The 22,920-nt window shown below is 34.2% G+C and overlaps 1 protein-coding gene across 1 annotated transcript in view; it reads right to left on the bottom strand.

Annotated features, from left to right (window-relative positions):
- Positions 1-1,294: 1,294 nt before the first annotated feature.
- The window catches only part of LRRC40 (leucine rich repeat containing 40), a 52,863-nt gene continuing 31,237 nt past the window's right edge, over positions 1,295-22,920 (bottom strand). The window contains exons 10-15 of the mRNA XM_035018282.1: positions 20,936-21,041; positions 17,592-17,699; positions 15,127-15,237; positions 12,652-12,729; positions 10,098-10,283; positions 1,295-7,869 (exon numbers count right to left, since the gene is read on the bottom strand). Coding sequence (XP_034874173.1) covers positions 7,764-7,869; positions 10,098-10,283; positions 12,652-12,729; positions 15,127-15,237; positions 17,592-17,699; positions 20,936-21,041 — 695 coding nt within the window. The 3' untranslated portion in view covers positions 1,295-7,763. The remainder of the gene's footprint in view (positions 7,870-10,097; positions 10,284-12,651; positions 12,730-15,126; positions 15,238-17,591; positions 17,700-20,935; positions 21,042-22,920) is intronic.

Below are 22,920 nucleotides of genomic sequence, written 5' to 3'. Positions count from 1 at the left end.
TGCTTACAGTTGAAAATGAGATTGTGCTTCTTCAATACTTAACCAGTGGGCTCCTGACCCTCAAGTACCACTTTGGGCATATTGCTACACATGAAGTTTGAAAACTCTTGGAAAAAGCCCGGTATCTACATATATTCAGTGGCCAACATGAAAAAGCCATCTTTTTTTTTTTTTGGCACTATTAAACAGAACAGTTTATTTAACAGCTTTGGAGTGTGATGCCCTTGTCTTTTAGTTTTTTGTTTTTAATAAAAATTGTATATACTTAAGGTGTACAACATGAGGATTCAATATACAAATACATTAGTGAAATTATTACTACAGTCAAGTTAATTAACTCATCCCCTCACATCGTTACCTTTTGTGTGAGTGTGTGTGTGTGTGTGTGTGTGGTGAAATCTACCTGAAATCTACCCTTTTAGTGAATCTCCAGTATTTAATACAATTGTATTAACTACAATCAGCATGCTGAACTCTAGACTTATTTATCACATTCCTACTATGCAGATATCATCATTCCACTCATAAGTCAGCTTTTGTATTTCCAAATGCTTGTGAGAGTTGAAAGCAATAAATGTCCTAAGAGCGCCAAGATTGGTTCTTTTGTGAACTATATGCTGAACTGTCTGCTAAACTAGAGAAAACTCTGTGAAAGTTATGTCTCTAACTCCTTAGTGTACATGATATAGCAGGGAATCACACAACCTCCAAGAAAACTGAGAGGAGAAACCAAACTGGCTAAAAAAATTGAAGGAATCAAATTTAAATAATTCTCAATGCATCATGACATGTGTTAGAACAGTTTTAAATTCTTGTCTGAAGAATAAATGGATGTGGTAAAACTATTAAATAAAATTGTGTCAGGGGCCTCCCAGTCTGGAGGAACTCAAGTTTGTCCAAGATCTACCCATGAGACCAGTACAAAGTCATGAAAAAGCTAATCATTCTTTAGTTTAATCCACACCAATTAGTCTTCCTCCAGGCATCTGCTACCTGATTTTAGAGACCATATCAGAAATGAAAAGAAGCAGTGTCTTATTTATCATATGTCAAATTCAAAGGCATAGCTGCTTGTGAAGACCCTACTATGCTTTATTCACCTCAGAAAGAGATGTGCTTACCGTCCCTAGTATAAAGCAGTCTTTCATGTGGCTTTAAAGATTAGTCCTGGGTCAGGTTATTATAATGCTTCCTCCCTGCAAAAGTCAACCATACAAGTCTCAAATCCTGAAATTCACTGGAATATTTATCAAAGAAATTATTTTAGCATAAGCAAGACCACTGTACTCAAATCTCTGTTTATCAAGTTTGCCTCCAAACTCTGCAAGTGGAGGAAACTTTTATTGGATTTCAGAATTCTCCAAGCATTCTTGGGAAAACAGAAATTAACGGGCTTTTGGCATTTCAAGAACCCATTGTTGGGATTATCAAAGGCTTCAGTAAGAAACTCAAAACAAATAGAACAGCAAATCATTAGTGAGAAAGCAATAAACATTGCTAGTGAAATCTATGTCCAGTATACTTAGCACTGAGCGAAGAGTTTATTTTATCCAGACCATTTGCAGTTAGATGTACCCTACAGACAGATACCCAGTAATGGTTTGTCTCCTACTTCCTGGCTGGTGGTGTTTCTAGGTTTTGTGTGTGTTGGGAGGGTGGGTCAGGGAAAGGGTGTGACTGCTACTTGAAAACTAGCTCTCCAGGAAGGATCAAATCATCTACAGTGTGACTTTCCCTCATCTCAGGACAACTGCATTTAAATATGGGCCAAAGGCTTAAGTCACAGGAATAAGGCTTAATCACAGGATTTCAGAAAATAGTCTTTGGGAAGCTTGGGACAGGATGGTGCAGTTGCCCTAGAGCCTCTGAAAGTACAATGTGTAGGTCTGCCTTTCTCAGATTAGGCTGAATCTTCAAGTCCTTGCTGAAACTTCCAAGTCTTTGTTACAGATTGCCTTGGATTCCTAGAGCCTGGTTTAATCAGTTTATTATCAACTCCAGAATGACAGAGGAGTATACACAGAGAGGACTTGTCTCAGGTGAAGTGAGATAATTATTTCCTTAATGAAAAGCGAATTTAAATTCTAGGTTACTTACAGTAGCTGCTTGTTGGGGGAGGGGAACCACAAATTTAAAGTTGTGGTGATTTTTTTTTTTTAATGTTCGGGAAAACGTGTCAAGCAATAATATATTAAGTGTGCAATACTTTTGTCAGGTAGAATGTCCTGGCTTTGGAAGGGTGAGAAGAGGATTGTTACAGCAGTCTGCCTTTCAAAGGGCAGCTTTGATCATATGGTTAACTTGACATTTGGGCTGAGGAATTCAACCTCACCAGGGATGGGACTGGATTTTACCGAGCTCTCCTTATCCAAACTACAACATGCTTACTGCTTTCTCCCCACATTCCCCACATCTCAGCCTCCAGGACCAGCTACCAACGAGTCATTTTGTCCATTTTCATTGGTCTGACCACACAAGGAACATCCTGTTTCTTTAAATCCCCAATGCTCAAATTGCTATTGTAGAAACCAACTCCCTGTCAATTTTCTCCACATTTAATCCTCAGCTTCTTGTCATATTTTCATTTTTATGCATTGGTTCCCATGGTAACAAATCTATTGGCAGAGAAAGTGTGACTCTGCTTTTAGCCCTCTGCACAATACAAAATCCTTCTAGTGATTCTCAGGCAAGTGTCATATAAAAAGGCAGGGAGAGACTACAGTTCCCTAGGCTAATGCCTCTAATCCCCTACCCCACCACCACATGTTCTTTCCCACCCTATTCCCCAACCAGGCCCACTGCCCAGAATCCCTTCACCTTTTGATCCAAGTATTCGAAGTGCCCTCCTATTCAACTACAGATGCCAGGACTGAACCTTTTTTGTTCAGACGGCTTCCTCTTCTGTCAGGACTTACCAGACAGAAATGTGTTAACTAATGGCAATGGACATTTGGAGGCAACATGGGAGAAGCAACTTGCACTCATTTTTCTATAAAATATCCTCAATATGCATCTGAGATGTATACAGCCCAGGGAATAAGTAGGTACTGAATGAGCTCCTGAGGAAGAGGAAGAGATAACAAAGATGTAGAGAAGCAAAAAAACCTTGTAACTGGTGGCCAAATGTGAGCAAGGGAGCTACAGTTGGGACAATTCAGGGTTCAAGTAAGGAAAAGGTAAGAAACCTACCAAAAGCTAAGGAAATGGAGCATAGAGAAAAAAGGAGTTTTTGAGTTAACTGTCTGCAGAATGGGAGCCTGCAAAGGAGAGAATAGCTTTCTGCAGACTTTGGCCCAACTCCGTCTACAAAATATTTTTCCAAGTAATCTTTCCCTTAATAACAGATTGTATGTTTTATTTTGAATTCTAGAATTCCACTGTGGCTTGGCAGTAAGTTATATGCCTAGCAACCCCAAATCTCCTATGTCCTCAGTACTTAGAAAAAAATCAGGAACTGTTCATCAGAAATTAAACAGTCCCCATGCTGAATGTGCTTTTTATTTAGTTTTTTTGAAAAGTTAATGAATTCAGGGGAATGAAAATAGATGTTAGAAACAAAAATGTGGGTATCTCTAGTTAAGAAAATTATCAAATGTAAATGATTCCTTTTTTCGTTGGGTCTTATAAAAATATGTGACACTTAAGCACACTGAAGTTTTAAAGTTGGCTGATTACATTGTACAAAGGTATTTTTGGCCCTTTAAAAATTATTTTCCTACATTAAGAAAAGTTTTCTTATATTCAGAACTTTTTATTGTGACTCAGGTTTTGTGTCTCTGTATAGACACACATACATAAGTGTTTTTCTTTGCGCACTTGTTTTGCACAGGTAAGAAAATGAGATTAAATAATGTCCAGGTATGCAGGTCAACTGACTTTTATGGTAGCTAGATTAAGGAAAGCATCTGATGAATGGACAAAAGAAATCACATGATATTTCTTTGTACCTTTCCATCTCTCTTCCCCTTCCCCAGCACTCTACTAAAGAACGTCTCTTATTTAGTCAGGAAACCTTATGTAATTTTTTGGAAAGTCCACAGGAAAACCAAGTTGCAAGTCTCAGGCAGATAGAACATGAAGCAATTCCCATATTTGTTAGAATAGTGATTTATTTTCAGAATGTAATGCCAAAATAAATTTTATATTCAATACTTGTAGAGTCTTTCCACTCAGAGGACTCTTACTGGTCTTGAATGTGGAAAAGGCAGCTGTTCAGGGCAGTGAGTAATGTTGTATGTTAGGTTTTACTCTAGAAAATTTGGTTTTAGCTTTGATGACACCCAGTGTCAATGGAATGCAATAAATGTTTTATACTGCTTTCTGATGTTTAGGTATTTCCCTTTAACATCCTCAACTGCATTTTTCTCCTTGAAAACGCAAGCCTTACTGTTTTCTGTTTGGAATGAAGAAAAAGATAATTGATAGGCAGATAAGCTGGATATTTTTGTCTCAAAGCCAGTCAAGTTTCTTTTTGGACTCAGTGTATAAAAGGGACTAAAGGAAGCTTAAGGACAATGGCATTGTCTCCATATAAAGGAGCAAATTTTTCCTGGTTAAAAATCAGAGGTGAATCTACTAAATTGTTTGTAAAATTCAAAGACTATCTCAAATAACCTTGGCAAAGTAAGGTTTTAAGTGCTGTAGTTTCATTTTTCCCACTTTATAACCACCCAAGGGCACCCCCCGACCCAGCTGTATATAAGTAAACCATAATATGAACTATGGTCTCTTTCTACTCAGAGAAGAAATATTAACAGCAGCAATTCTAAATAGACAGTGATAAATTTTTAATTGGTCTGTAAAGAATTCTAAGTAAAAGGATATTAGATCCTAGGTTTTTAGAATTTTAAGTATCCATGAAAATTATTCTTTCATTCCTAAAGTGCTTGACAACTGACTACTTTGGATCTTAGTTATTGGGGGTGGGGACACAACACAATCCTTTTATTATTGTGTAAAGAAGTTCTAATTCCACCTATTTATATTAATATTTTTCAAGTGCTAAACACATGTGCACACATACAAATTATCCATTTTTCCTTTGAGATCATATAATTCAGTTCGTGAAATATTTCACTCTTCTTTAAGGAAGATTCCTATGCAGTGATGCAACACTGGGCCACTATTTTAATAAGATGAAGACAGTCTCTAGACTCCTTTTTCAACATCTGACTTCACTACCATATCTGCAGCACGACAGTGACATCTTAAGGCCAAGTAACTAGAACTCCTTTAGCCAGAGAAAGAACTTGAATTGGATCTGTTCTCAAAATTTCATCATGTTATCAAGTAGTTTTCAAGTTCAGTTTGCAACTGGTAGATCTTTATAAATGCTACTTTATGACTTCTTTTGCAGTCTTTGTGAACATTTTAATGTGCACTGGTAAACACTAACGTTTTACAAAGACATATTGTATATTAATGCATGCATTTCATTGCATAGTTTATTGACACTCCCCTTGTAAAGCTTTTATGGAAGAAACAACAAGCCACAGCAGTATAGCAAAAGAGGCTTAATCTTTATAAATTGGGGCCTTTTCTGTCTCTTTGCTAGCCTAGGTGGCTGTATACAAATTCAGGTGGGAGGGGGCAAGAAACACCTCTTAACATTTAAGGTTTTCTACATGGGTGAACTCTAGTCAATTCAAAATAAATTGCTTACTTTAGTAAAAAATTTTACCATTTTATAAAAAAATTAAATCATGACATGTTTAATTGAAATGGCTGTATTGTAATTAATATTTTGAGATAATTGTGATTTTGAGCTTCAATTATATATAAAAAGTTGTCATTTTTGTATGTGCTAAAAATATGTATCACAATTAACAGTACTTTTTAGTTGAACTACATATTGATGTAAATAAAAACTGAATGAAGACATATTTACTACTTTATTAACATAGATTGTGAATGTACTTAATGGTTTTTTTGCAGTATGAGACCATAATGACTTTGAAAGCTGCTTCATTTTATGTGCAAAGGAGTCCTATGAATCTATATTTTAAATTTACTCAATCGGTGAAATTAATTACTTTGTCAGTTAATTTGCAAATGCAAGCTGTACTCTCCAGTTTATGTATTGACACTAATTGGTAAAGGTGTACAATGTGATTAGAATGCATTTTGAAGATGCTTTCTGTACAGATACAAAATACAGGGACTACAATAATGCTGTGCAGTGTATAGCAGAGCCATTTTTCGGCTTTGGTGTACTCAATTTTTTCAGTATTTAAAAACGTGTTTTGAATAACATAAAAGTCTCTTTATTGTATAAATAATAAAATGTCACATTATTGTAAAGTGTCTTTTGTCTAATATCGAAGCAGATTTCTTAGCCACAGAGTTGTAATATGAAAAGGGCTTGTTTTTTTAAGCCAAAAACAACTATTATAATCAATATTTGAAAATGTAACTTTTATTATGAACAGTAGTATTTATCTTTATTAGCAATGAGTTTTTTCATAATATGAGCATGCCTCAATCACCCAAAAGCTAGCTAGCTACCTACCTGCCTATCTATGTAAGTTAATATACATTCTGTTGATTGGCTACTTAATAGAATCACATGGTAAGTTTTATAATGACTGATCAGCCTACCTCTGATATTTTTGGTATAAATAAAAATATTTCTACTTTATTTTTACTAAATCAAGTTAACCAGTAACAAACTCCCTTTTAGAAAATTTCCACATGACTACAAGTTTAGTCTTATGAAGATTAGAAATAAATTTGAAAAGTAAGGCCCTGGAAATAAAAAAAAAAAAAAAATGCACAGGGTTGGATTAGAACACATCAACAGAGTAGATAATGTATACAAATATCTGCTTAATAAATTACTTAAGAAATTTCAAAGACTTCTATGTGGTATATGTTATTAGTTATTTTCTGTTGCTGACATCTATAGAATTAAAATAAGCTCTTCAGTACTTTTTTAACCAACTGAGCCACCCAGGCGCCCTCTTCAGTACTTTTTTAAAGAAGAACAAAAGGTATTTTTAAACACACTCTGAGGGAAAAATATGCAGATCCAATCCCTTCAAATTTCTTAAATCTAGAAGTACTAGGTTACTGTAGGGAAACTTAATAGTAAGAAATCATTTTAAAAAAACTTGTCAAGTTTTAAATTCAAAATTCTGAGAGCAACTTAAACAACGCTTTTACTGTTTTCTCTGCCAATAACTACATCTCGTGTAATATTCCTGTTACATTAGAAATTATGACAAAATGGTTTCATAAAATGTAGGGAAAAGGCTAGATAAGAAACATTTCAACTGGATTAAAACAAAAGCGAGACAGTGAATGTTAATTTAAAACTTATACCAAGACCAACCACATCACAAAAGTCTTATCACAGGTAAGGAAAAGCCTTATTTTTTTAAATGCCAAAGAACAGTTTTGAATAAAATTCAATTCAATTTTATATCTAACAAAAAGGTAGAAATTAGATGGTCATATTCAAATCAACTGGTCACATTAAATGTAACACGAACAGAAATGGTGGGAAAAATCCCACTTCTACAAAAATGCTTTCTCATTATAAAAATATCAAACTAACTTAAATAAAAAATCACTTCTGAAGAAATTGTTTACTATCTTATAAGGAATGAAAGTAGAATAAATCTTATGCAAAACATTCAAAATAAATGCATAAACACTGTATGTGGTTATCACCATTACGAATGAACGATACCTTAGAAAAACGTTAGTTATCAATGTAAGAAGTCTAAGAATTAACATGACCAAGATTATAAAACAACTCCAATTTAAGTAGGAATCCGGTCTCTCAAATATTCCAGAATAGCAGCTGTTCCTTTCATTAATATGGCTGCTCGAGGAACGCGGAATGGATTTCCATCTAGTAGTAGTGTTCTAAATGAAAGAGAGAATTAAGAATTTTAACATTTTCCATTAGGAAGGCTTTTCTTCTCATTTCAATTGCAATTTCATAAATAAATTTGTGTATTTTTTTCTATTTGTCCCTTTTCAAATCTAAGCATTTCAACAGTTGGAATTAGAACTACAATAATAACCCAAACAACATTAATTGAATACTTATTATATGAAAGGTATTGTGCTGAGTAATTTATGTTCCCTGACTCTCTTAATTATCTTAACAATCCTATGATGTAGACACCATTGATATTCCTATTTAATAGGTAAGGAAACATAAGTTCAGAGAAGTAAGACAGACGTGTCCCAAGATCATAGAGCTATTAAACAGAGGAGCTGTGACATGAGCCACCATTTTACCCATCTTCTTCTCAATCTTATAATGACCATATACTACATGGTTAAATTATATTTATACATTAGAATGAGCATACTTGTCAGTATACCAAGGACTATAATGTAATCAATATATCCCCCCTCCGCCCTGGGAAACATCGACAAATTCCTGCTCTCTACCTCCCTTGACCAGATGCACACAGAAAGTCTATGTACATGTTCTAAAATGAGGTTCAATTTCAGATTTGAGGACTGGTTGATTTGTTTCTTTATATAATTAATGAAATAAATTATAAGATAAAGAGACTTTTAATTTTCAAAAATTTAAGTGTGTAAACAAAAGCCAAAGGATTCATACCATATTACACAATAGATCTAAATGATATCCTCAATATTTCTATGGGCTGTGGGGATTCTTTCAAAGGCTGATTTTCTTAATTTATAAAAAGGAATTAATTACAGTCACTCCTCATTATTCACAGCCTCTATATGTGCTAATGTGCCTACCACTAAAAATTATTAGTAACCCCAAAATCAATACACAGGGCACTTTCGAGGTCATTTTTGGATATGCAGAGCAGCAAAAAATTTGAGTCAATCACGAGGCACATTCTCAGCTGAGGTCAGAAAGGTGATGCTTTCCCTTCTTGTGTCAGTTCTCACACTGTAATCAAGCGTCCTTTCTGTGGTCTACTTAGTAGTGCAACATTTTTTGCATTTTTGTACTTTGTGTTGGTGATTTCACTGTTTAAAATGGCCTGCAACTGTGGTGCTGAAGTGTTTTCTACTTTTCCTAAACACAAGAGGCTGTCGTGTGCCTTACAGAGAAAATATATATACCAGATAAGCTTCATTCAGGCATGAATTTCAGTGTTGTCTGGCCATAGTTAAATGTTAATGAATAAATAATATTAAATACAGAAACACACATAGAACAAGGTTATGTATTGACTGGTTCATGAAAATGTGACCAGAGGCTCCAAAGAGGCTAATTATACTTCCCCTAGCAATCATGGTTCAGTATTCACTAATTTGGTGTTCAGAGACTTTATAAAATACAACTACTGCAAACAACAAGAACCAACTGTATTTGCCTCTTACAAGTCACTAATATGAGGCACCAAAGCACATGCCAGTGCTGCCCTAGCAAAGTAAAATATGCCCCACCATCATACACAGTGTTCAATAAATTAAATAAATTAAATTACTTCTGACACATTCTGCTTAAGTACTTGGCTTTCTGTTGACATCTCAAAACTCTCTTTATATTCATTTAGCAAGCACTTATTGAGTGCTTACTGTGTTCTAGGCACTGGGACAACTCTTTTCTAAAGGAGGAAAAAGAAATGACACAAATGAGTCCAAACAAAGCAGGATGGAAAATCAGAGGGAGGGAATAACTATGCTTGGAGAAGAGGGAAGGTTTTCAAAGATGAGAGGCATTTGAGGTTAAGGTAACAGCTAACACAAAGAATAAGAAAGACCATGCTGGGCTTGAAATAAATGGTGAAAGTCTGTAATCTGTAATTCTGAGCAACCTTGTATGCATAACTGGGGAGTTTATATTTCCCTGACATTTTTATGCAGTGCAGTTTCAAGTTATACACATACACAGTGATGACAAAAGTATCAGAAAACAATCAGTTACTATATTGACATATATTATAGCATATAAACAAAGCTAAAAAATATATTATTTGGTAAAACTTGAAAAATGGAATTGGGATTCTGGATTTCGTTACCTGTTATTTTAACACAACATTAAATTTTTTACTTCAACTTTCCTGCAAGAGTACCTCAACAAGAGAAAAAAAAAACAACTTATAAATCGATCAAATAAATGGAAAAACTTAGTAGAATGGTGTAGTTACCTTAAGTTCACACAATTACCAAGCTCTGGTGGAATTTGTAGGAGGTCGTTATTTTGAAGGTCCAGGGTGATCAGATTTTCCATTGCCTTCATTTTCTGAGGATCCACAGATCCAACCTGATTGTTACTAATCAAAATTGTTTCAAGTGTGGGGATGTGATACAGAACTTCAGGTAGTATTCTGAACCTATTAAAATATGAACAGAACACCTAAATGTATTGGAATCAAGGGAAAACCATTCCTTCAAATAGATGATCTTAAGTTTGATATCATAATGTAGTTTCCTTTACTGTAATTTATTTTATATTTGGTTTAAGTCCTGTGTTCAAATTTTCAAGAAAATGAACTGATTTTGGAAACCTTAAAATATATGTTAAGTGGACAGACTTGTAACATTTTCTGTTTATTGTGTAAATCCAACAAAAGTATAGAGTAAATTCTCCCATGTTTTTCTTTTCACATTTAGGAGACAAGAAAATCCTCCTGAGATTCTATATAAAATGTCCCCATGTAGGTATTCTTCCTTAGTTTGCTTTTACTTCTTATAAAACAGAATTACTACCAATATATTAAATAAACACTAGAGATTTATATTTTGCTCTGATGGAAGCTTCCAAAATGAGTGCAATTTTGGTTCTTGAAAAGATGACAAACTAACATAGACTGCTGCCTGCTCATCCAAAGCAACACTGAAGATGTCACAAAAAAGAAGGGAAGGCTGATTGCTCTCAGAGCAATACTCAGCAATTAATGCAAGATTATTGAGGATCTCTTGGCATGGTTACAGTGTGAGATAACTGTGGCATGGACTAGAAAAGACAAGGGTTGGGCTGAAGGAGAGATTTATAGCTGTGCCCTTTTAACTTCCCTATACTGCCCTTCTCTTGCTGCCTTGATGTTTAAAAAAAAAAGAAGGAAGGAAGGAAGGAAGGAAGGAAGGAAGGAAGGGAGGGAGGGAGGGAGGGAGGGAGGGAGGGAGGGAGGAAGGAAGGAAGGAAGGAAGGAAGGAAGGAAGGAAGGAAGGAGAAAAAAGCAACAGCAAGTGTAAACTCAAGACAGCTCTGAAGTTCCAGAGGGACTGGAGAGTTAATGACTAGGAGTACAGAGGGACCAAACTGCTCCAGAGCAGTCCTTCCTCTTCTTCCCACCAATGCATGAACAAGGTAATTTAAAAACACGTAGTTCACCTGCTGACACAGAAGTTAGGGTTAGCTTTTGCCATCTTCCCTAAGACATTACTTGACAATGTGATTGACAGCTCAATAGACAATATAGAACCGGTAGTTCAGTTCACAAAACTTAGCAGAGATCTGAGAAGTGCATATATTTTTAAAAATGACAACAATTATATAACCTACACATGAGAAACCATGAGCAATAATGAAGCAGACAGAACAAAAATTTAAATAGGCAGTATTTTAGACACATCACTGTGCCTTTGCTTCCTTAATTGCAAACGAGGAATAATAATAGTACTAAACTTATACACTTGTTATAAGGACTGAATGATTATATTTCAGCTGGAATACAGTGCATAAATGTTAGCTATTAATATTTAGATTGTTACCAAAATCAACTTGCATTATAGGAAACAAATGACATAGTTGTTAAGAGCCCAACTGTTGGAGGCAAGATCTGGAATCGCTATAATGTACTAGTTATGTGAACCTTAGCAAAACATAAATCTCTAATATTTACTTAATATATTGGCAGTAATTCTGTTTCATAAGAAGTAAAAGCGACCTAAGGAAGAATACCTACATGGAGACATTTTATAGAGAAGCTCAGGAGGATTTCCTTAACTTCCAATCTTCGATTTTTAAATGAACATCATGACAGAAACCACCTTTTGTGAGGATTAAATGAGTTAATATATGCACTTAGTCCTGTGCCAGCAAATAAATCCCCAGTAAATATTAGCTACTCTTAATTATTAGCAGTATCTTTAGAGTGTTTGCAGAATAAAATCTATTAGTTGGCATACAAAGCTCTGACAGGACTCGCTACTGCTCACATGCCCAACTTCATTTGTTATTTCTACTCCTCTACCCCCTCACTTTTTGTCCCGAGCCATATCAAACTTCTTAAAGTGTCCCAAACACACCATGTTCTCAAATGTTTGTGCCTTAGTACATGCCATTTGCCCCACCTGGGATGCCCTATCCCTACATGTCTGGCTGATGTCTAATTTTTAAGTCTCAGTTTCAATGCTATCTCCTCTGCCCTCAGGCAATCTCAGGAAACACCTTTACCTATGCACTGTGTTTTCACCATAGCAATTATAATTATTTATTTACATATTTGTCTTCCTACTGGGCTATAAGTTTCTTAAAATTGTTAAAAGGAATAAAAGTCTACTAAATAATCAGCTGTGAAAACTCTAAGAAAGCAATATCACTTTCAATTATAAGTAGAATAAGGTGAAAATAAACTTGAATATTTAAATAAAGTAAACACATGGGGCCTTTTTATTTGGCTCTTTTAAGTGTATTCTCTAAGACCTACAAATTCTCCACATAAAAATCTTCAGTCACAGATTAGTCTGTTCTCTCACCTGTTAAAGGAAAGATTAATTGTTTGTAGTCTTATCAGCGATTCCATTTCTTCAGGCAAAGAATTTAAAAAATTGTTCCTAAATTGGAAAGAAAAAGATTTACAAAGTTGAAAATCTGTACAACTTTAATTTATAATTAAAGTGTTGATCAGGGTGCCTGGGTGGCTCAGTTGGTTAAACATTTGCCTCTGGCTCAGGTCATGATCCCAGGGTCCTGGTATCGAGTCCTGCATTGGGCTCCCTGCTCAGGGGGGCCTGCTTCTCCCTCTCCCTCTGTCCTTCCCCTCTGCTCATGCTCTCTCTCTCTGATGTGCATTCTCTCAAAATAAATAAATAAAATCTTAAGAAAAAATAAAGTGTTGATCAGACAAAAAATTATGTAGCTCGGTTTGTTAGTCCTTGATCTGATCTCATTAAGGCTGAGTCCTGAGAATTCTGAATCAGTCAGCTGCCTCAGGTATTTGATCAGTGTGCCAAATCCAAATAATACCAATACGCAACCAACTGATAAAGCAACCAATGCTTTAATAATACATTTAACAGGGCAAACACTGTAAACTCATCATTTATCTCCTTCAAACTGATCTCAGCAATCCTTCTCACAGATAGGGCCCTTGAGATCATGCCTGTATACATTATTTGATTCCACAAATATTTGATTGGTGTTTAATACATGTATCTTGCATACAGACATGAAATTCTACTCTAAGCAGAACTGTAAAATTTTATGAAAAAAAATGAAACAGGAAAGTGATGAGATTCTATATATTTAGAAATTTAGGGCTTTCTACTACATAGGTATTAAGCCAGTCCATTTCTACTCTAAGTTTAGAATTTCAATTTATACAATGCATAAATTTTTTAAGAATCTTAGAATGAAGCATGGCAGTAACCAGAATCTCACTTATTGTCAGAAGGATCTGGAACAATGTTAAAAGAAAGGTTAACAACAGGAAGGCAGAAGGATTCTAGAGCTTATATAATTACTTATAATAGAAAATATTTGTGAGAAAATTATATTCAACTAGATGGCTACCTATTACAAATGGGTAATTTTCTCTAAATTTCTTTGTGTTCAGAAGTCAAGCCTAATAATATGTTAAGTCATACTTTCTACACCTATGTTTTCTTTTATCTGTACTGTTCTCCAGTTATTGTCTTTATATAAGTTATATCAAATAACCTTCTGCTGGTTTCTATCTTTTTCCTACTGATATCAGATATGAAAGTGTACATTAGGGGCGCCTGGGTGGCTCAGTCTGTTAAGCGACTGCCTTTGGCTCAGGTCAAGATCTTAGGGTCCTGGGATCGAGCCTCACATCGGGGTCCCTGCTCGGCAGGGAGTCTGCTTCTCCCTCTCCCTCTGCTGCTCCCCCTACTTGTGCTCTCTCGCTCTCTCTCTGTCAAATAAATACAATAAATAAAATAAAATAAATAAAAGTGTACATTAGTCACTTAATTAGAAACCTAAAGGTATAGACAGTGTCACACACACACACACACACACACACACACACACAAGAATGGGACAAAAATAAAGAGAGCAGTAATAAGTACATGAATTCATTCTCTCTACTCCATTAATACTGAACTACAATGTGGTTTTATACTGCTTTGCCAGTGTAATTGCCACCCCAAAACAGAAGCAAGTCTACATTTAATAGGAGCAGAGTATTAGTAGATCTGCTTTAATCCCATAAGCCAAAAAAAAAAAAAAAAGTCTCTATAGGCAGAATAAATCCTTAAACAGATACAATTTAGCTTACTGTTATTTACCTATTGCTTGAGCAGGGCAAGAGGAGCTACAGCTTAAATAAACTAAAAGCACATCGGAAGTGCAGATAATAGAGCTATAGCTTACAAATAAAGACTTAAAGCCCAAACAAATAAATACTTGACTATCTACCTCTGAGTCATTTATTATTACCCTCAAAGAACTGTGGCAATTCTGATCCTGTCACTTCAACTTAGGACTTATTTAAATGAAACTTCCTATTACCCCTGCAGAACCTTAAACAGTTTCTTTCCTTTTGTTGCCATTCATGGTGGTCTTTTTCTTTCTTTCTGGCCTTGAATGTTGACTATAATATTTTAAAACCAAATAGGTTCTTTTTAAGAGAAGCCACGCTAGCTGCTGCGCCAGCATAGGATTTTGAGAGTTTTATGCTATTTACTTTCAGAAAAGGAAAAACGGGAAACACTTTCCATGGGTTATTTGTAGTTTTTCTTAATTAAGCATGAATTTAAAGAATGTGTTAATATTTTCTAATATTTTAAATAAACTGCCTACAAATGACAGATATTTGATTAAAGTATTTCCTAAATGCTTAATTTTAGATCTGTCCTAAAATGTAATTAATAAACTAAAGAGCAATTTCCACACTTACTTAGGAAATATGAGGGAAAGAGCAAATGTTAGGCAAAACTCAAAGACAAGTTATAATGAAAAAGTGAAGCAATAACATCAATAAATACCTGAGATCTAAAAAAGTCAATTTTTGAAGCGTACATAATTCCAAGGATATAAAGGAAAGCTTATTAAAACTGAGATTGACATCAGAAACCATTTCCTTCAGTTCCACAATCCTGAAACAAAAATAATTTAAAGATGTTAGCTCTTGAATTCAGTGTCAGAACTTCAAAACTACAAGCAGACATAGAAGGAAAAATCCTATATTATTTTTGCTAATTAAGATTTTCTGTAACTTTTACTTCTCTCACAAAAATTTCAATTAGTTTGTATTCTATAATAGTAGTTTTCTTTTAGGCTGCATAATATAATATTCTCTGTATCTGAGTACTTCACAATGTTTTTTAACTATGATACGTCAACATTTTTAAAGTATAGTATTTTTTGTCCAAATTATCATTGTATTAATCATGACTGCAATAAAACATTAAGTTAATTCCTAGTTTGGTAAGTGTCATGACTAAGCAACTTAAGTCAAAGACTTAAAGAGAAAGACTTAAATACTGCTAAGTAAGCCTAATCAACCTTAGCAATTTTAAAGCACACTATTAACTATAAGAACAAGAAATGTTATATATGATTTACCAAGAAATGAAACTATATGAAAGAAAGAATATCAACTGCTGTGCTAAAGAAAGATGAGTTTGGATATGTAACTGATAAAATTTCTTTGGAAAGTTTTTGGATATATGTATTGAGAGCCATACTCCTTTAGATAATTCTTCTGGAAATCCGGTCTAAAGAAACAGTATGTTTTGTTTTATTTATTGCCGTAATCAACCTTATAGTATATAATAGATTTTAAAAGTATTGTTTACAACATAGGAAAACACGACAAATTAACCAGTTAAGATACAAATTGTATATGTAATTCTAAATAGGGAACAGTTTGAAATAAAACGTGCCATGAACAGAATAGTGATGGGACTACAAATGATCTGTCCCTTCCTTTTGTCTAAAATTTTATGAATAAGTATTATTTTCACAATCAGGAAATCATATAGTGAAAAGTATGACTTGTGAAATAAAAATTTAAGAAAGAGGAAAATGACTCAGAAACTCTCTAGATCAAGGTATGTCCTTGCTATCTTTCTACTCTGGCCCTCTAAATTGCCAAAAATATGATGAAATAACGGCAATAAAAGAATACCATACTGTTTTACATATGAATTACCACATTGTGAGGTAAAATGAGAAATAAGTAATAAGGTGATGTGTCCATCTTCATTCCCAGTTTTGATCCAGGATCCCCAATGCAAACTTATCCTGACAGCAAATCTAACTGCTCAGTTCTTCTGTCAAGCCCTCAGAGCCCTTTAAACAAGAGAGAAGGAGAAGAACTAGATCTCCTTTTGCTATGGAATCTCGAAGTTAATTTACTTTTAAGATCTATATTCTCCAAACTATGCCCTGCAAAATAGAAAGCAAGTTAAAGTTTGTCTGACTGTTTAAAAATTTTAAACATCTAAAAAATGTTTTTGACGGTCAGATGAAAGCCATTTTATTTTCCCAATCACTTTTTTTTTTTTTTTAAGTACTTAAGTGCTTACTAAGTGCTAGGCACTGGTTAAATGCTTTGTGTGGATTATGTCATTTAATTTAATTCTTATAAAATACATACTTTATTATCTTTACTTCATAGGTAGGGAAACTAAGAGCAGCTAGTTAGCCTGTCCAAAGCTACACAGCTCACAGATCTGGGATATAGATACATGCAACTGACTCCATTGTCCAAGTTCTTTACCATTACCCTATTCTGTCTCCCCTACTGTTGTTTTAATTGGCAAGTTTATTTGTCAACTTTCTTTGGGTATACAGTTTACTGCAAGATAACAATCATTTTAAAAAGGTCAATATTATACTAATTTTCTCTCATAACCTAAAGATTTTGCTGTAACTAATATCAACAAAGACATACTGAACAGCACACGTACAATGCACATGACTTCTAATATTTGATAGTAAAGAATCCTTTTCTGGGAGGAAAATATTAAGAGGATTATCTGGGGTTTTTATTGATTTCACTATCAGTGAAAAATTCAGTGGCTTGGCAATTCATTAACGTAAAGCCCAAAATGAAAATTCCTATTAATCCACATGGACCTGGCTTTGGATGGTGTCCTAAAACTTTTCCTTTAATATTTCATTACATGGAAAAAGTTAATTTAGACTTTTAATAATTCTAATAATTCTAATAATTTAATAATTCTAATTTTCCATGTTTAAAATGAAAAAGAAAAAGAAATCAAATTTTTAAAAATGTATATACCTCTCAGAACTGATGTTAATATGTCTCAGAGAATACTTAGGTGAATTTTGCTAACTCCCTCAAATATCAATAATGAAAAAAATTCTACATATGCTTTCAAATTAAAAAACTATGAAAAATAATTATTCTTGTCACTGAGATGCAAACACAACTGAGAATGAGTCACAACTTAATAGAAATGACATCATGAACAATTCTCACCTTTTAGGAATTTCACATAGCTGATTCTTACTGAAGTTAACAGAAGTGATAATGTTGCTTTTTACTGCATCAAATACTTCATCAGGAATTAAAGTTGTTTGTTTATCACTAAATGAAAAATGGTTTAAAAATGCATCATCCTTAGTAGTCCAGAAAGATATGATTATTACTTTTCACTTTTAAAGGCCCTCAAGGATTTTATGAGTTTTCAAGGCAGCAAGGCAGTTGCTTATGAAGAACACTTTGAAGTTCTGTAAACAATGCCAGAAAAACCTACGAACTCACAAAATATTAACCATTAAGAATTCAGACAACATAACATATCACAATACATTGTACTATACCTTCTGAGCATTCACATACTCAGTGTGAATAAAACCAGATATATCTTCAGAGTCTAAGATGTTTAGAAATCATATTAAATGGATAATTAGTAAGTAGATTCCTCTACCTCAGAATAGAACTAAATCTATAATTTTAAAACTGTTGTTATCCCATTTCTAACAGGGATTATCTGCCAACTTTATGTAGCTATATAGTTAACTGCAAGGGAACAATCATTTTTAAAAGTTCAACATCGGGGCGCCTGGGTGGCTGTCGGTTAAGTGCCTGCCTTCGGCTCAGGTCACGATCTCAGGGTTCTGGGATGGAGCCTCAGGTTGGGCTCTCTGCTCAGCAGGGAACCTGCTTCTCCCTCTCCCTCTGCGCTCCCCCTGCTTGTGCTCTCTCTGTCAAATTAATTAATAAAATCTTTAAAAAAATAAAAGTTCAACATTATACTAAACTGTTTCTCATAACCTAAGCCAATTTCTCTCTCCTTTAGCATGTGACAAGGTAGACAGGGTAGTGGCCTTAGACTAAACTATTCCTGGTTTTACCATTAAGGGCCTTTTTAAAATTCACTTTCTCTTAACCTCAGTTCTGTGAAATTAGAATCTAAGAGTTATTCATTGTTATGTGGGCCAGATCTTTTGCAAATATAAATGTAAATAAATTTCCTTCTCAATAAGATTTTCAATAAAGTATACATTTAATCTTAAATGAAAGTATAGTAGTACTCTGACATTTGCAGACTTAACAATTTGTTAATGTTATAATTAGCCATTTGTCCCCACGTTCTTCTTTTACAATTTTCAATGCTTAATCCATCATCCACTTAAAAATATTGTTGATGGAATGCCAAATTAATGACTTTATAAACAAGAAAACAATTATTACATATAATGTCCAATATAGAGGAACGTGTAAGAAAGGCATTGTAATACAGATAGGTAAAGAGAGCCTAAATTTAGTTTTTATGCCTTCTACCTCTGTGTAGGGCTCTATTTTCTCTTGTGCAAATGTAGCATTTTTATCTTTTCAATGAAAAATGCTCAAATCATGGGGAACTGATTTACTGTAATCAAACATTGAAGATTCACACTCTTTAAAAAAATTTAGTTGACAGGGGCGCCTGGGTGGCTCAGTCGTTAAGCGTCTGCCTTCGGCTCAGGTCATGATCCCAGTGTCCTGGGATAGAGCCCCGCATCGGGCTCCCTGCTCTGCGGGAAGCCTGCTTCTCCCTCTCCCCTCACCCTGCTTGTGTTCCCTCTCTCACTCTGTCTCCCTCTGTCAAATAAATAAATAAAATCTTTAAAAAAAAAAAAATTTAGTTGACAGCATTTATGCCTTGATATTGGGAATTCATTTATATTTTATTTTTAAAGATTTTATTTATTTATTTGACAGAGATAGAAAGAGAGCACAAGTAGGCAGAGAGGCAGACGGAGGGAGAGGGAGAAGCAGCCTCCCCGCTGAGCAGGGAACCCGACGTGGGGCTCGATCCCAGGACCCTGGGATCATGACCTGAGCCAAAGGCAGCCTCAGCTCAACCAACTGAGCCACCCAGGCGCCCCAAGGAATTCATTTATATTTTAAATGGAATATTCCTTTTCAATTAAAATCTCCGAGGAAAATAAATTACAATAAATTTAGAATCAAAACAATCTAAGATGTATGATCTTCAGTGCTATCTTTATAACACTTTTGTGATATCTGTGACTTTAAAAAGTAGGAATGGTTATCTCGAATAAAATTATAGATTATTTGGAAGATTAAAAGCAACAGCACATGTAAAATACGTAGTATAGTGCCCAGCATAGAATAGGGACTCAATAAATCGTATCCATTCAGGGTTGAGGGAATAAAGGCAGAGGAAAAAAAAATTCTAAGGCAGGAATCAAGTCTGTCTCATAATCATTCAGTGTATTATGACACCTACCATAGGATTTGAAACCTCGTAGGTTCCAAAAATGTCTACTGAATAAATGGGTATATTATGTGGAAGAGAAGACATGCTAAGCTGCCATCTATTCTGAGAAAAGAGGGATACAAATATAAATATGGAAGAGTACTATCTTGTGTTACAGTGTCAAAGAAGGAAGTTGGCTTAGAGTAGGCATTTCTACATACATCCGAGTGTCAGACTAGAGGTGGAAACAATGTGAATGAAACAACAGATCTGAAATAGAAACTGTATCCTGACCTCTGAGAAGGTGGTTCCTACTGCCACATTAAGGAAAACAGGCCAGACGCTGATGCTTACTGTTAGATAACTGAATAACTCTGGTCACCTGACTTGAACTTCAGTCTGTATCCTTTTGTATTTTCATTAGATGATATCCAGACATAAGCTAATCACTGTGGGAGCCTTGACAGTATGGGTTAATTTTATCATTGTTGCCTAGATAGTACTGAAAGAATACTTAACAACCTTTGCATAGGTATCTTCTTTCCCCAATCAAATACACTCCCATAATATAAACATTTTTAGGCTTTTATCTCAATTTATATACCAATATTCCAATTGTTCCAGGTTTAATACATATGTACTAGAGCATAATACTATTATGGCATATTACTTGGCTTAGATGTATTAATGGGATAAAATCTCTCAAGCTTTGCCTGCTTAAGGTCTTCATTAACTAAATGATACTAATTTCTTATTTACTAGTAGAGACGCTCCAATATAAAATCCTCTCTTGATGCTGGTTACTGAGTCAGAAAATTTTATTACCAAACAATACTCTCACTCTTATTTTATAATAAAATGTTATTTATTATAAAAATGTCAATATTAATAAACATCTCTCTCTTAAGCATAATGAACACAAATCACTGAAGGAATGGTATTTTAGTTCACTATAATTTTAATATGCTTTTATCTCATCACTGTTCTTGCAATTGCTAATACTCCAAGTACTGATATACTCTGATGAATTCTTCCTCATCAACTTTCCTTTTATCTGAAGGATTATTTCTCAAAGTTTCCTATATGTTCTGCAGTGTTTAAGAAAATTACATACCTATAGTCTAATATTTTTAATGTTACGATAGCGTGTACATTGACTCTGGATTCACTTGGTAGTGTCATGGCAGTCTCAACAGAATCACTTTGACTAGGTCCATCATCTGGCAAGAGAAAAGTTATATGAAACCAATATATATAAGATAAAGTCATTTTTAAATTCTTGAATGTATATAAAAATGGTATACATGATTTCTAGATATTATTGGTAAGAATGTTTTTACTCATATACTTTATTTCTAATAACTCAAATCTAGGTCTAGAATTTAATATTTAATTAATAGAAAATAGATAAAACTATTATAATATGGCTTTAAAATCTTTTAATAAATCCTACCAAGAAAATTTGGGAGTAGGAAAGAACCTTCAAATAACTACAATCTCTCAGAAGAAACAATAACACTAATCCTTCCTCTTAAGAAAAATAATATGGTTTATTAGAATTTGTTAACAAAGGAAAAATATTACTTCCCACAAATGTCTATCAAATAGGCATACACCTATCTTCTTCGGAGTTAGGACATATGGAAACTGATTATCCTCGATCATTTGAAACTGGGGGATTTACATAATTGAGTAAGCTTTTGGTACATTATTCATGTTAAGAGGTTTTTTTTCAGCAAATGCAAGACTTTATTTTCAATAGAAATTACTAACATACATGCATACTTACACACTCATACACAATTAACTCCCTCACTAGTTTCCAAAGACTGTTTTAACACTGTCATCATATGGTATAAAGAACAAAACAAACATAAATCATACACATCAAAAAGAAATGGCTTTGTGACTTATTGGCAAAAGAGACTTCAAGCCATCCAGACAGAAGTAAAATAAGACTATTAATTTTCAACAATGTGAAAAAAATGGAATAGTCCTAGCATTCATCATACGTTAAGAGCATAAGGCATACCAAAAGAACATAAAACAATTAGTAGTATCTCTGATCTTGCTTCAGCCCAGCAGGCATTTAATGAACATTTGTTGAATACTATGAAGTATATTTCTCTTGCATGGAGCTCATCAATTATTCACTAATCAATATCATTAAGCTAGTATTTCTTATGCAAATATCATATGGATATTTTGTTCATAGAAGAAGCACAGAATAAAAGACAGTATCAAATAGAAATAAAAGACATCAAAATATTTATTAGTATTAAGTAAATGCTTTGGTATTTAGAAGTACCCTAGCATTTTGGTTATGTCATTTTAAAGAATATGTAATATATATTGCCAAATTACATCAGCAGATAGGAAACATTAAACCAGCAACAAAACCCAGCATTATTTTTTAAATACACGTGTATACTAGCATGACAACATACTGAGATGAGTATTCTCAACACTTTCCAAAGAGCTACCTTTAATAATCATATTATATATTAAAAAAAAAAAAGAAGAAGAAGAAGAAGAAGATAGCAGGAGGGGAAGAATGAACGGGGGAAAATTGGAGGGGGAGATGACCATGAGAGACTATGGACTCTGAGAAACAACTGAGGGTTCTAGAGGGGAGGGGGGTGGGGGAATGGATTAGCCTGGTGATGGGTATTAAAGAGGGCACGTTCTGCATGGAGCACTGGGTGTTATACGCAAACAATGAATCATGGAACACCACATCAAAAACTAATGATGTAATGTATTGTGAGTAACATAACATAATAATAATAAAAAAAATCAGCATCAAGAATGTAAAGAGGGAGCCCATTATCCCTTGGGAGGAGACTATACTAGAGATAGACTTTCTTTTCATTATATATCCTTGTATATCGGTTGAAATTTTTTTTACCATGTACATTTACTGACTTTTTAGTTAAAAAACTTAAGATGGCAATATTCCCTAAATTGATCTACAGATTCAATGTATTCCCTATCAGAATCCCAGGTGACTTCTTTGTAGAAATCAACAAACTGATTCTAAAATTCATGTGGGATAGCAAGAAACACACAATAGCTAAAACAAGACTGAGAAAAAAGAAT

The sequence above is a fragment of the Mirounga leonina genome, unplaced genomic scaffold, assembly GCF_011800145.1.
Source record: "Mirounga leonina isolate KUSES-001 unplaced genomic scaffold, KU_Mleo_1.0 Mir_173, whole genome shotgun sequence".
Classification (NCBI taxonomy): Eukaryota; Metazoa; Chordata; class Mammalia; order Carnivora; family Phocidae; genus Mirounga; species Mirounga leonina.
Note: the sequence above shows the minus strand (reverse complement) of the source record. Positions and strands in the feature narration are given on the sequence as shown.